The sequence below is a fragment of the Salvelinus alpinus genome, chromosome 10 (assembly GCF_045679555.1).
Source record: "Salvelinus alpinus chromosome 10, SLU_Salpinus.1, whole genome shotgun sequence".
Taxonomy (NCBI): Eukaryota; Metazoa; Chordata; class Actinopteri; order Salmoniformes; family Salmonidae; genus Salvelinus; species Salvelinus alpinus.
In genome coordinates this window covers 64743583-64755793 of record NC_092095.1, presented here as the reverse complement: position 1 = coordinate 64755793, position 12211 = coordinate 64743583, and the positions used below count along the sequence as shown (strand labels likewise).

Here is a 12211-nt window from a genome sequence, read left to right as displayed (position 1 = left end):
ACACTGTAAGGTAGGACCTACAAACTTCACTATGAAAACTAAGCTACGTTATAAAGTATGTATGTAGAGATATATAAATAAAAAACTATTTTACAGGATGCTGAGCGGTGGGGGAAATATGTACATGAAAAGAGGCAGGTGCATATGAGGATGTGCAGAGTACAAAGATGAATGTGCCATACTAGGATGCATAATGAGAAGATGATCGTGGACCAGGTGGCCGGTTGATAAGGTTCATCTAGAGGAGGAAGAAACACACCTGTTTAGTAGAGGTGCTGGCTAGCGGAGTAGAACACCTGTTTAGGAGAGGTGCTGGCTAGCGGAGTAGAACACCTGTTTAGGAGAGGTGCTGGCTAGCGGAGTAGAACACCTGTTAGGAGAGGTGCTGGCTAGCGGAGTAGAACACCTGTTAGTAGAGGTGCTGGCTAGCGGAGTAGAACACCTGTTTAGTAGAGGTGCTGGCTAGCGGAGTAGAACACCTGTTTAGTAGAGGTGCTGGCTAGCGGAGTAGAACACCTGTTAGGAGAGGTGCTGGCTAGCGGAGTAGAACACCTGTTTAGTAGAGGTGCTGGCTAGAGGAGTAGAACACCTGTTTAGTAGAGGTGCTGGCTAGCGGAGTAGAACACCTGTTTAGGAGAGGTGCTGGCTAGCGGAGTAGAACACCTGTTTAGGAGAGGTGCTGGCAAGAGGAGTAGAACACCTGTTTAGTAGAGGTGCTGGCTAGCGGAGTAGAACACCTGTTAGTAGAGGTGCTGGCTAGCGGAGTAGAACACCTGTTTAGTAGAGGTGCTGGCTAGCGGAGTAGAACACCTGTTAGGAGAGGTGCTGGCTAGCGGAGTAGAACACCTGTTTAGTAGAGGTGCTGGCTAGAGGAGTAGAACACCTGTTTAGTAGAGGTGCTGGCTAGCGGAGTAGGACACCTGTTAGGAGAGGTGCTGGCTAGAGGAGTAGAACACCTGTTTAGGAGAGGTGCTGGCTAGCGGAGTAGAACACCTGTTTAGGAGAGGTGCTGGCTAGAGGAGTAGAACACCTGTTTAGGAGAGGTGCTGGCTAGCGGAGTAGAACACCTGTTTAGGAGAGGTGCTGGCAAGAGGAGTAGAACACCTGTTTAGGAGAGGTGCTGGCTAGCAGAGTAGAACACCTGTTTAGTAGAGGTGCTGGCAAGAGGAGTAGAACACCTGTTTAGGAGAGGTGCTGGCTAGAGGAGTAGAACACCTGTTTAGGAGAGGTGCTGGCTAGCGGAGTAGAACACCTGTTTAGGAGAGGTGCTGGCAAGAGGAGTAGAACACCTGTTTAGGAGAGGTGCTGGCTAGCAGAGTAGAACACCTGTTTAGTAGAGGTGCTGGCAAGAGGAGTAGAACACCTGTTTAGGAGAGGTGCTGGCTAGCGGAGTAGAACACCTGTTTAGGAGAGGTGCTGGCTAGCGGAGTAGAACACCTGTTTAGGAGAGGTGCTGGCTAGCGGAGTAGAACACCTGTTAGGAGAGGTGCTGGCTAGCGGAGTAGAACACCTGTTAGTAGAGGTGCTGGCTAGCGGAGTAGAACACCTGTTTAGTAGAGGTGCTGGCTAGCGGAGTAGAACACCTGTTTAGTAGAGGTGCTGGCTAGCGGAGTAGAACACCTGTTAGGAGAGGTGCTGGCTAGCGGAGTAGAACACCTGTTTAGTAGAGGTGCTGGCTAGAGGAGTAGAACACCTGTTTAGTAGAGGTGCTGGCTAGCGGAGTAGGACACCTGTTAGGAGAGGTGCTGGCTAGAGGAGTAGAACACCTGTTTAGGAGAGGTGCTGGCTAGCGGAGTAGAACACCTGTTTAGGAGAGGTGCTGGCTAGAGGAGTAGAACACCTGTTTAGGAGAGGTGCTGGCTAGCGGAGTAGAACACCTGTTTAGGAGAGGTGCTGGCAAGAGGAGTAGAACACCTGTTTAGTAGAGGTGCTGGCTAGCGGAGTAGAACACCTGTTAGTAGAGGTGCTGGCTAGCGGAGTAGAACACCTGTTTAGTAGAGGTGCTGGCTAGCGGAGTAGAACACCTGTTAGGAGAGGTGCTGGCTAGCGGAGTAGAACACCTGTTTAGTAGAGGTGCTGGCTAGAGGAGTAGAACACCTGTTTAGTAGAGGTGCTGGCTAGCGGAGTAGGACACCTGTTAGGAGAGGTGCTGGCTAGAGGAGTAGAACACCTGTTTAGGAGAGGTGCTGGCTAGCGGAGTAGAACACCTGTTTAGGAGAGGTGCTGGCTAGAGGAGTAGAACACCTGTTTAGGAGAGGTGCTGGCTAGCGGAGTAGAACACCTGTTTAGGAGAGGTGCTGGCAAGAGGAGTAGAACACCTGTTTAGGAGAGGTGCTGGCTAGCAGAGTAGAACACCTGTTTAGTAGAGGTGCTGGCAAGAGGAGTAGAACACCTGTTTAGGAGAGGTGCTGGCTAGAGGAGTAGAACACCTGTTTAGGAGAGGTGCTGGCTAGCGGAGTAGAACACCTGTTTAGGAGAGGTGCTGGCAAGAGGAGTAGAACACCTGTTTAGGAGAGGTGCTGGCTAGCAGAGTAGAACACCTGTTTAGTAGAGGTGCTGGCAAGAGGAGTAGAACACCTGTTTAGGAGAGGTGCTGGCTAGCAGAGTAGAACACCTGTTTAGTAGAGGTGCTGGCTAGCGGAGTAGAACACCTGTTTAGGAGAGGTGCTGGCTAGCAGAGTAGAACACCTGTTTAGTAGAGGTGCTGGCAAGAGGAGTAGAACACCTGTTTAGGAGAGGTGCTGGCTAGCAGAGTAGAACACCTGTTTAGTAGAGGTGCTGGCTAGCGGAGTAGAACACCTGTTTAGTAGAGGTGCTGGCTAGCGGAGTAGAACACCTGTTTAGGAGAGGTGCTGGCTAGCAGAGTAGAACACCTGTTTAGTAGAGGTGCTGGCTAGCGGAGTAGAACACCTGTTTAGTAGAGGTGCTGGCTAGCGGAGTAGAACACCTGTTTAGTAGAGGTGCTGGCTAGCGGAGTAGAACACCTGTTTAGTAGAGGTGCTGGCTAGCGGAGTAGAACACCTGTTTAGTAGAGGTGCTGGCTAGCGGAGTAGAACACCTGTTAGGTAGAGGTGCTGGCTAGCGGAGTAGAACACCTGTTTAGGAGAGGTGCTGGCTAGCGGAGTAGAACACCTGTTTAGTAGAGGTGCTGGCTAGCGGAGTAGAACACCTGTTTAGGAGAGGTGCTGGCTAGCGGAGGAGAACACCTGTTTAGGAGAGGTGCTGGCTAGCGGAGTAGAACACCTGTTTAGTAGAGGTGCTGGCTAGCGGAGTAGAACACCTGTTTAGGAGAGGTGCTGGCTAGCGGAGTAGAACACCTGTTTAGTAGAGGTGCTGGCCAGCGGAGTAGAACACCTGTTTAGTAGAGGTGCTGGCTAGCGGAGTAGAACACCTGTTTAGTAGAGGTGCTGGCAAGAGGAGTAGAACACCTGTTTAGGAGAGGTGCTGGCTAGCGGAGTAGAACACCTGTTTAGGAGAGGTGCTGGCTAGCGGAGTAGAACACCTGTTTAGGAGAGGTGCTGGCTAGAGGAGTAGAACACCTGTTTAGGAGAGGTGCTGGCTAGAGGAGTAGAACACCTGTTTAGGAAAGGTGCTGGCTAGTGGAGTAGAACACCTGTTTAGGAGAGGTCCTGGCTAGTTAGTCACATGTCTGTGGAACTTGTTCAGTTTATGTCTCAGTTGTTGAATCTTGTTATGTTCATACAAATATTTACACGTGTTAATAAGTTTGCTGAAAATAAATGCCGTTGACAGTGAGGACGTTTCTTTTTTTACTGAGTTTATTAAGAAATGCTATATACTATAGATGGAAGGAAAGTGGTGTGGAAATCTACCAAAAACTATTAGACAACAACAAATTCCTTCAAGACAACTTCCTGGACAAAACATTCCACTCTAATAGTGAAGGTGTAAACTTGGCAGTAGAAAACCTAAACAGTATATTTGACCTCTCAGCTTCCCTATAACATCTAAAAATGTCAAACAAAAAACCTAAGAAAATTAACAACAATGACAAATGGTTTGATGAAGAATGCAAAAACCTGATAAAGAAATTGAAAAACGTATCCAACCAAAAAACATAGAGACCCAGAAAACCTGAGTCTACTAAGACCTAGACCTACAATATAACTACTGCTAAGACCTAGACCTACAATATCACTACTGCTAAGACCTAGACCTACAATATCACTACTGCTAAGACCTAGACCTAAAATATCACTACTGCTAAGACCTAGACCTAAAATATCACTACTGCTAAGACCTAGACCTAAAATATCACTACTGTTAAGACCTAGACCTAAAATATCACTACTGCTAAGACCTAGACCTACAATATAACTACTGCTAAGACCTAGACCTAAAATATCACTACTGCTAAGACCTAGACCTACAATATCACTACTGTTAAGACCTAGACCTACAATATCACTACTGTTAAGACCTAGACCTACAATATCACTACTGCTAAGACCTAGACCTACAATATCATTACTGCTAAGACCTAGACCTACAATATCAATTCTGCTATGACCTAGACCTACAATATCACTACTGCTAAGACCTAGACCTACAATAGAACTACTGCTAAGACCTGGACCTACAATAGAACTACTGCTAAGACCTGGACCTACAATAGAACTATTTCTAAAACCTAGATGTACAATATAGCTACTCCCAAGTGAAAACCAACAAAACATTAGCACTGATACTGTTGTGTCTAATAGTAATGATTACAGAGTTAATGGATTAGATACGTTGAAGTAGTTGCCATTTTGGTCCGACCCATCCAATGACGAAATCCGCTCCAGCCATGCCTCCATTTGGGTTCATCTCGAATCCCACCCAGCCAGTGGTCTTGACTGACAGCTGGAGCGTGATGGTGCCCTCGACCTCACTTAACCCCCACTTCTGGATGACATTGTTGTCCGCTTCAAGTTACTCCATGAATGGCATAAGGGTGTCCTGCTGTCCCTGGAGTCCAAGCCAGGAGCAGGGAGAGGAATCATGCTGTTTGTCACCCATAAAAAGAACGTGAGACTGAGAACTCGACCCGCTGAGAGAGACAAATGTTCCCAAACAAACAGCTAGCTACGGCTAAGCAGATAAACAGCTAGCTACGGCTAAGCAGATAAACAGATAGCTACGGCTAAGCAGATAAACAGCTAGCTACGGCTAAGCAGATAAACAGCTAGCTACGGCTAAGCAGATAAACAGCTAGCTACGGCTAAGCAGATAAACAGATAGCTACGGCTAAGCAGATAAACAGATAGCTACGGCTAAGCAGATAAACAGCTAGCTACGGCTAAGCAGATAAACAGATAGCTACGGCTAAGCAGATAAACAGCTAGCCAAGACTAAGCAGATAAACAGATAGCTACGGCTAAGCAGATAAACAGATAGCTACGGCTAAGCAGATAAACAGATAGCTACGGCTAAGCAGATAAACAGATAGCTACGGCTAAGCAGATAAACAGATAGCTAAGGAGAACCGCTACGATTCTGATTCACACTCACTGACTGGCCATGTCCAAATGCCCATACTAGCGTTTTAAATAGTAGGCTTTTTGGGTGTGAGGATATAGACAATTGTACAGTAGGCAAATTGAGACCCAGGTGTGTTTGACAACAGTTTATAATCAGCTAATCAGAGGAAGAGGCAGGCTGTAGGAAAATGAACGAATGTATGTGGTAGGGATTAACTACGGGCAGTAGACAGTAAAGGAAAGGAAAGGAGAAAATGAAAGGGAGCAAGGAAACAATGAAAGGGGGAAAAGGAAGGAGGAGAGGAAATTGTGCTAGGAAAGGAAATTAGGAAAGGAGGAAAGGAAGCTAAGAAATGAGGAAAGGGAGCAAGGAAAGGAGGAAAAGAAAGGGAGCTAGGAAATAAGGAAAGGGAGTGAGGAAAGGAGTTAATGTGGTAGGGATTAACCACAGCCAATAGTGATTAAAGAAAAGGAAGAAGGAAAGGAAGCTAGGAAAGGAGTAAATGAAAGGGAGCAAGAAAAAGTGAAGTTGTAGTGACAGGCTAGTTTGTGACAGGCTAGTTTAGTCACAGGCTGCTGCGGGGCTGCAGCTGGATACTAAGATACTCACGTTTCTTTCAGTACAAACCGTCATGCAACGTAGCAAACATTGAATCGAACTAAACGCACCCCACTTGCTTTTGGCAATAGCTGCTAATCAGAGAAGGGAGACACGATTGCCCTGTTTCCCGCTATTTGTGCATTTTGTATAGCCCTCCCCGCTTCTCTTATTCAAACACATCTGGCCTCAATTTTCGCAATTTCACTAACTATATTACCTAAATACCTAAAAAGCATACTATTTAGAACGCAAGTAGATACGGGTATTCGGTCAGTGGCGAGCAGAAGCAAAGCGGTGTGCCGTAGATAGCTGTTTCTTTAGGAGTGTTTGTCGCTCAGCGGGTCGAGGTCTCGGGGTCTAACTGGGTGACTGAGTATGATCCATATATTTTTCTCCCTGCTCCTGGCTTAGACTCCAGGGACCGGGGCACAGCAGGACACCCGTATGCCCTTCATGGCGCACCTTGACCCGGAGAACAACGTCAACTTGAAGTGGGGGTTCAGTGATGTCCAGGACACTATCACGTTCCAGCTGACCGTGAAAACCACTGGCTGGGTGGGATTCGGGTTGAGCCTGTTGATAAAACATTTACTGGAGACAGGAGATCAAGTTGAGACATAGGACGAGGTGGATATTTGTATAATAAGGCAGTTTATTCACAGGTAATGATATCTTTGAAATCGTGCAGCACGGCCCCTTCTGTCTGACTCGTATGGAATCGTCGGAAAAGAGACCTCTAAACATTTTGTGCTGATTATATATGCAACAAATAAAGTAGGTTGATCTTGTAGTCTGGCCTTCCGATTGGTCGATCTGGGTCGTGGGTAGTCCTGTCCGGGCCTGATGTCGACGTTCCATTGGCTCTTAACATAGTTCTTTGTCTTAGAGTCTCAACCTCGAGCAGAATGCATGTGCGTTTGTTTTAGCAGGGGCCTGTTCATGGGGGAGGGGAGTGTGTGTGGGTCTGTGGTTATTATAAGGGTACGAAGTGTGGGGGTATAGAGGGGGATGGGTGCATGTTGTGTCAAGTATAGCTTGTGTTGAGAAGTTGTTAAAACAAGTTGCCAGTATCATTTACAATTTCTTACAAGCCCAAAGTTACATATGAATGTTTTAGACAAGGGATGGAAACTCCACAACATGGAAGTATAATAAAACATAATGATTGATTTAAGCTCTAGAGGTTCTGGCTTGTGTTAATGGCTGGGGGAGAAAAGTGGAATGGTATCAAATACATCAAACATGTCCATGTGTTTGCTGCCATTATTATGTGTTCAAGTTTTAAAGAAGCGATGGAAACTCCACAACAATGAAGTATAATAAAACATTATTACAACTCTTAATTAAGTTCTATAAAGAGTCCAGGTAACATCAGTGTGTGTTCCTCCTTCAGGATTATCATGCCACAGGGAATGGGTTTCCCCTGGTGGATGAGAAACAGAGCTACACCTTCCTGTCCCTGATTGAGGCAGATGGTCAAACCACCATGACCTTCTGGAGGTCCATCCAGTCATGTGACCAGGAAGACTTCCACATCACCGTGAGTCAACTGTTTCAGACTCTTAACAAGTAATATGTGCTGAAAGTGTTCAGGATCGGAGAGGACAATCATGTTCCCTTGTCATAGACTTTCTATTCACAAGGTTTGTTTAAAAATATCTATACAACCTAAAGCCTGTTTTGAGAATTGTTCCCCTTTTCCCTAAATGGAGCAAAGGTTGGCTGTGAGGGTGGGTCAAAGTATCATTCCCCAAGAGGCCAAAAAGTAGCTCTCACCCCTGAGAAATGGGATCTGCACCTATGGCCATTCCTGAGGTTCAATGCCGGTTTCTCTGGAGCCTCATTTACATCCACCTACTGATTATTGTCACTTAAATTTAATTACCACAAATCAGTGATTTAAAACAATGGCTTAAATACGGAGGCCAGCAAACGTTAGAACTGTCCTAACCCTATATGGTTCCCAGAGGATTCACAAATCTAAGTGAAAATAGCATTGGTGCGACTGGCTTCCGGGTTAAGAAGCAGCGTGGTGGGTCATGTTTCGGAGGACATATGACTCAACCTTCGCCTCTCCTGAGCCCGTTGTGGTGATGAGACAAGATCATAACTACCCCCTTGTATATCATGAAAAAGGGGGTAAAAGACATCAATAAAGACAATGGGGTGTAACTTTTAATGTCTCAACATTATGTAGTTAGTGTCTCCTGCATTTGAGGCTTTTTCTTCACGTAGTCAACCTGTCATTTTTGTTCACCTGTGCTTGTATGTATTGTGACTGGAGGTATTCTATCCCTCTCATAGGACAGTCCAGTGAAGCTGATCTATGCCTACGGGAAAACTGATGACATCGAGTACCATTCCAGAACAAGGGAGACCAAGGAGGTGAACCTGCTGAAGTTCATGCCCAGATCCAGCCCCCGGAACACCAACTATCTGGACTTTGTTATGGACCATGTAAGAATGACCTCACATCCTGTAGCAGGAGCATGTCTCTAGATCAGGCACAGCAGGACTTTTAGTTTGAAGTCGCTCTTTATTCTTGAAGTGGGGTCAGATTGAATTAATATTGGTTATACGGGAGGTAGATACAAGCATTTCACTACTCACAATAAAATCTGCTAACCATGTGACCAATAAAATTTAATTTAGTATCCTTATCCTACAACATGTGACTAGAACAGAATGGACTGGCCACACGGATTGTATTAACACAGTAGTTCCTCCATTGCAGTTTATTGTCCCTGCTGAACATACATACTACAACTGCAAGGTCATGAAGATGCCAAAGCTCAATGGGAAACATCATGTGTATCGGGTAAATGACCACTCGCGTTTCATGGTCTAATAATTATACAATGACTACAATTTAGTAGTTGGTCTGAAATCTCTTCCCTGCTCCATCTCTTGATGTCTCAGGTGGAGCCGGTGATCAAGAACCTGGACCTGGTCCACCACATGCTGCCCCTTATCTGTGATTCAGATCAACGATGCTACACGGGAGGGCCATGGGCAGACTGCTTCAAAGTGGTGGCTGTCTGGGCCGTGGGAGGACTGGTGACATTTAATTCATTTAGCAGACACTTATCAGTGCCACGGACCTTTTGATTACTTGCACAACTCTCTTTACTAGGCTACCTGCCGCCCCCAGAGACTGGAGACATTAATGCATGAACACCCACGTTAGTCTGAGCTTTCCCTACGTCTTCATTCCAGGCTTTCGAGCTTCCAGAAAACGCTGGCATCCCTATTGGAGGACACGATTATGATGAGTTCTACAGGCTGGAAATTCACTACAACAATCTGGCCCAGGAAACGGGTAACATTTCACTAGCTAGTCATTAGAATTTTCCAAACCACTGCTATAGGATCACTGGGCTTACCCTGCGCCAGTCTTGATGATTAGGTGAACCTAGTGTGCTAGTTGACTAAAACAAGGCCTGTACACCCTGAGGTTCTCCAGGATTTATCTTGAATAAGGCCATCATCTAAAGCCCTCATCACTGTCTCCCCCTGCAGGCCGGAGGGATAGCTCTGGCATGAGGATGTACTACACAGACCAGCTCAGACAGCATGATGTGGGCATCAGATGCAGCATAATGGTGCCCAGCTGGGGCTACGCCATCCCTCCCACCGCCTCTGCCTTCAGAAGCTACGGCCTCTGCAACACATCGCACTTCTCAGATGTACGTTCAGTGGCCTTTGACCTCCAATGAGGTGAAGGGATGATGACATTGTAAAGCAGACATGCAGTCTTTTAGAAGAAAGAATATGGAATGATTACTCTTTCCTTTCTGTTATACCATTGGTAGTGGTCTGCGTTTTAACACCACTTTCTGCCCCCCCCCCAGATCCTGCCTGCTCCTGACCGCTCTGTGATATGACACTACTTTCTGCCCCCCCAGATCCTGCCTGCTCCTGACCGATCTGTGATATGACACTACTTTCTGCCCCCCCAGATCCTGCCTGCTCCTGACCGCTCTGTGATATGACACTACTTTATGCCCCCCCCCCAGATCCTGCCTGCTCCTGACCGATCTGTGATATGACACTACTTTATGCCCCCCCCAGATCCTGCCTGCTCCTGACCGATCTGTGATATGACACTACTTTCTGTCCCCCCTAGATCCTGCCTGACCCTGTCCCTGACCTCTCTGTGATCTTTATCATGCTGCACACTCACCTGGCTGGGAGGAAGGTGAGAGTTGGACTCTTCAGGTGAGGCCACTCAAACATATGATCATGGGATATTGTTCCTCATATGCCAGTCTTTATGACCAATGTAGACCCACGTGAACAATTTTCTGCTGCACAACTTTTCATGACGCAGCCAGGAAATGGAAGTGGATCACATGCAGTTTCATATGCAGCTTGTGTTAACAAGTAATGGTGGTTGTCTACAACATCACAGATGTCAGGATTGGTGACTTGTCAAACATCACTAATAGCGCTGAAGCCAGAAGAATAATAGACTTGTTGAGCCTAGCGACAGTGCCTTCAGAACACCCCTGAACTTTTTCAACAGTTTCTTGTTACAGCCTGAATGTTTGTAACTGGCCTACACACAATGCCCCATAATGTTTAAGTGGAATCATGTTTTTAGAAATGTAATTAAAAATGACTAGCTGAAATGTCTTGAGTCATGTATTAAATCCCTTTGTTATTGCTAGCCTTAATATATTCAGGAGTACATTTAACAAGTAACATAAGTTGCATGGAATAGTGTTTAACCTGATTTTTGAATGACTTTCTGTACACCAATCATACAATTGTCTGTAAGGTCCCTCAGTCGAGCACTGCATTGCAAAAAATATTTCATCACAAAGACCAGAGAGGTTTTCCAATGCCTTGCAAAGGGCACCTATTTGTAGATGGGCACAAGCAGACTGTGAATATCCCTTGGCCCATGAAGTTATTTATTACGCGTTGGCTGGCATGTCACTATGAGGATGCAGGTGTCCTTCCTAACTTGATTGCCGTAGAGGGGGGAAAACGCTCAGGGATTTCACCATGAGGCCAATGGTGACTTTAAAACAGTTGGAGATTAATGTTTTTTATTTGATCCCTGTCCCTGCAGGAGGCCTTCTGGTAGACTGTCATTGTAAATAAGAATTTGTTCTTAACGGACTTGCCTCGTTAAATAAAATGGCTGTGATGGATCAACATTGTAGTTAATCCACAATACCGACAGTGAAAAGGAAGCCTGTACAGGAATATTCCAAAACATGCATCCTGTTTGCAACGAGTTTTTCAGGATAAAGAAAGTGAATGTAGCTAAGCACAGGCAAAATCCTAGATGACGAGCTTGTCTGCTTTCCACCAGACACTGGGAGATGAATTCACCTTACAGCAGGACAATAACCTAAAACACAAGGACAAATCTACATTGCAGTTGCTTACTAAGAAGCCAGTGATTGTTCCTGAGTGGCAGTTTTGACTTACATTTATGGCAAGACCTGAATGTTTGTCAACAATAATCAACAACCAATTTAACAGCAGTTTGAAAAGGATAATAGGCTAATGTTGCACAATCCAGGTGTGAATCTCTTAGACAGAAGGACTCTCAGCTGTAATTGATGCCAAAGGTGACTCTGACATGTGTTGACTTGTGGTTACCTGGTTAAATAAAGGTGGGGAAAAATAATCTGTTTCTCGACGTGAACTGTCTGGTTGGTTCAGTGGATAGTCCAGACTATGTAAACCATAATGTCTGTGCCCCACAGAGGTATTGTGGAGATGTTGAAGACTAAAGCTTGGGACCAGGCGTCCATTGCTGTGCATGAGGCCACAATGAAGAAGGTCCCTCAGATCGGGTTAATCAGCAACGAACATGTCAGCAGCCACTCAATGACAATGTTACAACATCCAAACCTACTGTTTATTCTGCTCCTCCAGAATAACTACACCATATATGAGGGAAGCATCCTCAACATGATGGCTACCCCTTCCGTGAGTTGCCGGAGTGATCCAACTGGACTGGGTCTGTGACGAGTTGCCGGAGTGATCCAACTGGACTGGGTCTGTGACGAGTTGCCGGAGTGATCCAACTGGACTGGGTCTGTGACGAGTTGCAGGAGTGATCCAACTGGACTGGGTCTGTGACGAGTTGCAGGAGTGATCCAACTGG

General features: G+C 46.0%; 1 protein-coding gene across 1 annotated transcript; it reads left to right on the top strand.

Moving 5' to 3' along the window:
* The first annotated feature begins 5004 nt into the window (after positions 1-5004).
* Positions 5005-12072, top strand: LOC139532971 (DBH-like monooxygenase protein 2 homolog). The gene is made up of 10 exons (XM_071331115.1): positions 5005-5031; positions 6496-6639; positions 7478-7624; positions 8389-8541; positions 8819-8916; positions 8961-9141; positions 9301-9403; positions 9604-9770; positions 10211-10302; positions 11808-12072. The coding sequence occupies exons 1-10, from the start codon at positions 5005-5007 to the stop codon at positions 12070-12072; spliced, it is 1377 nt and encodes a 458-aa protein (XP_071187216.1).
* The last annotated feature ends 139 nt before the right edge of the window (positions 12073-12211 follow it).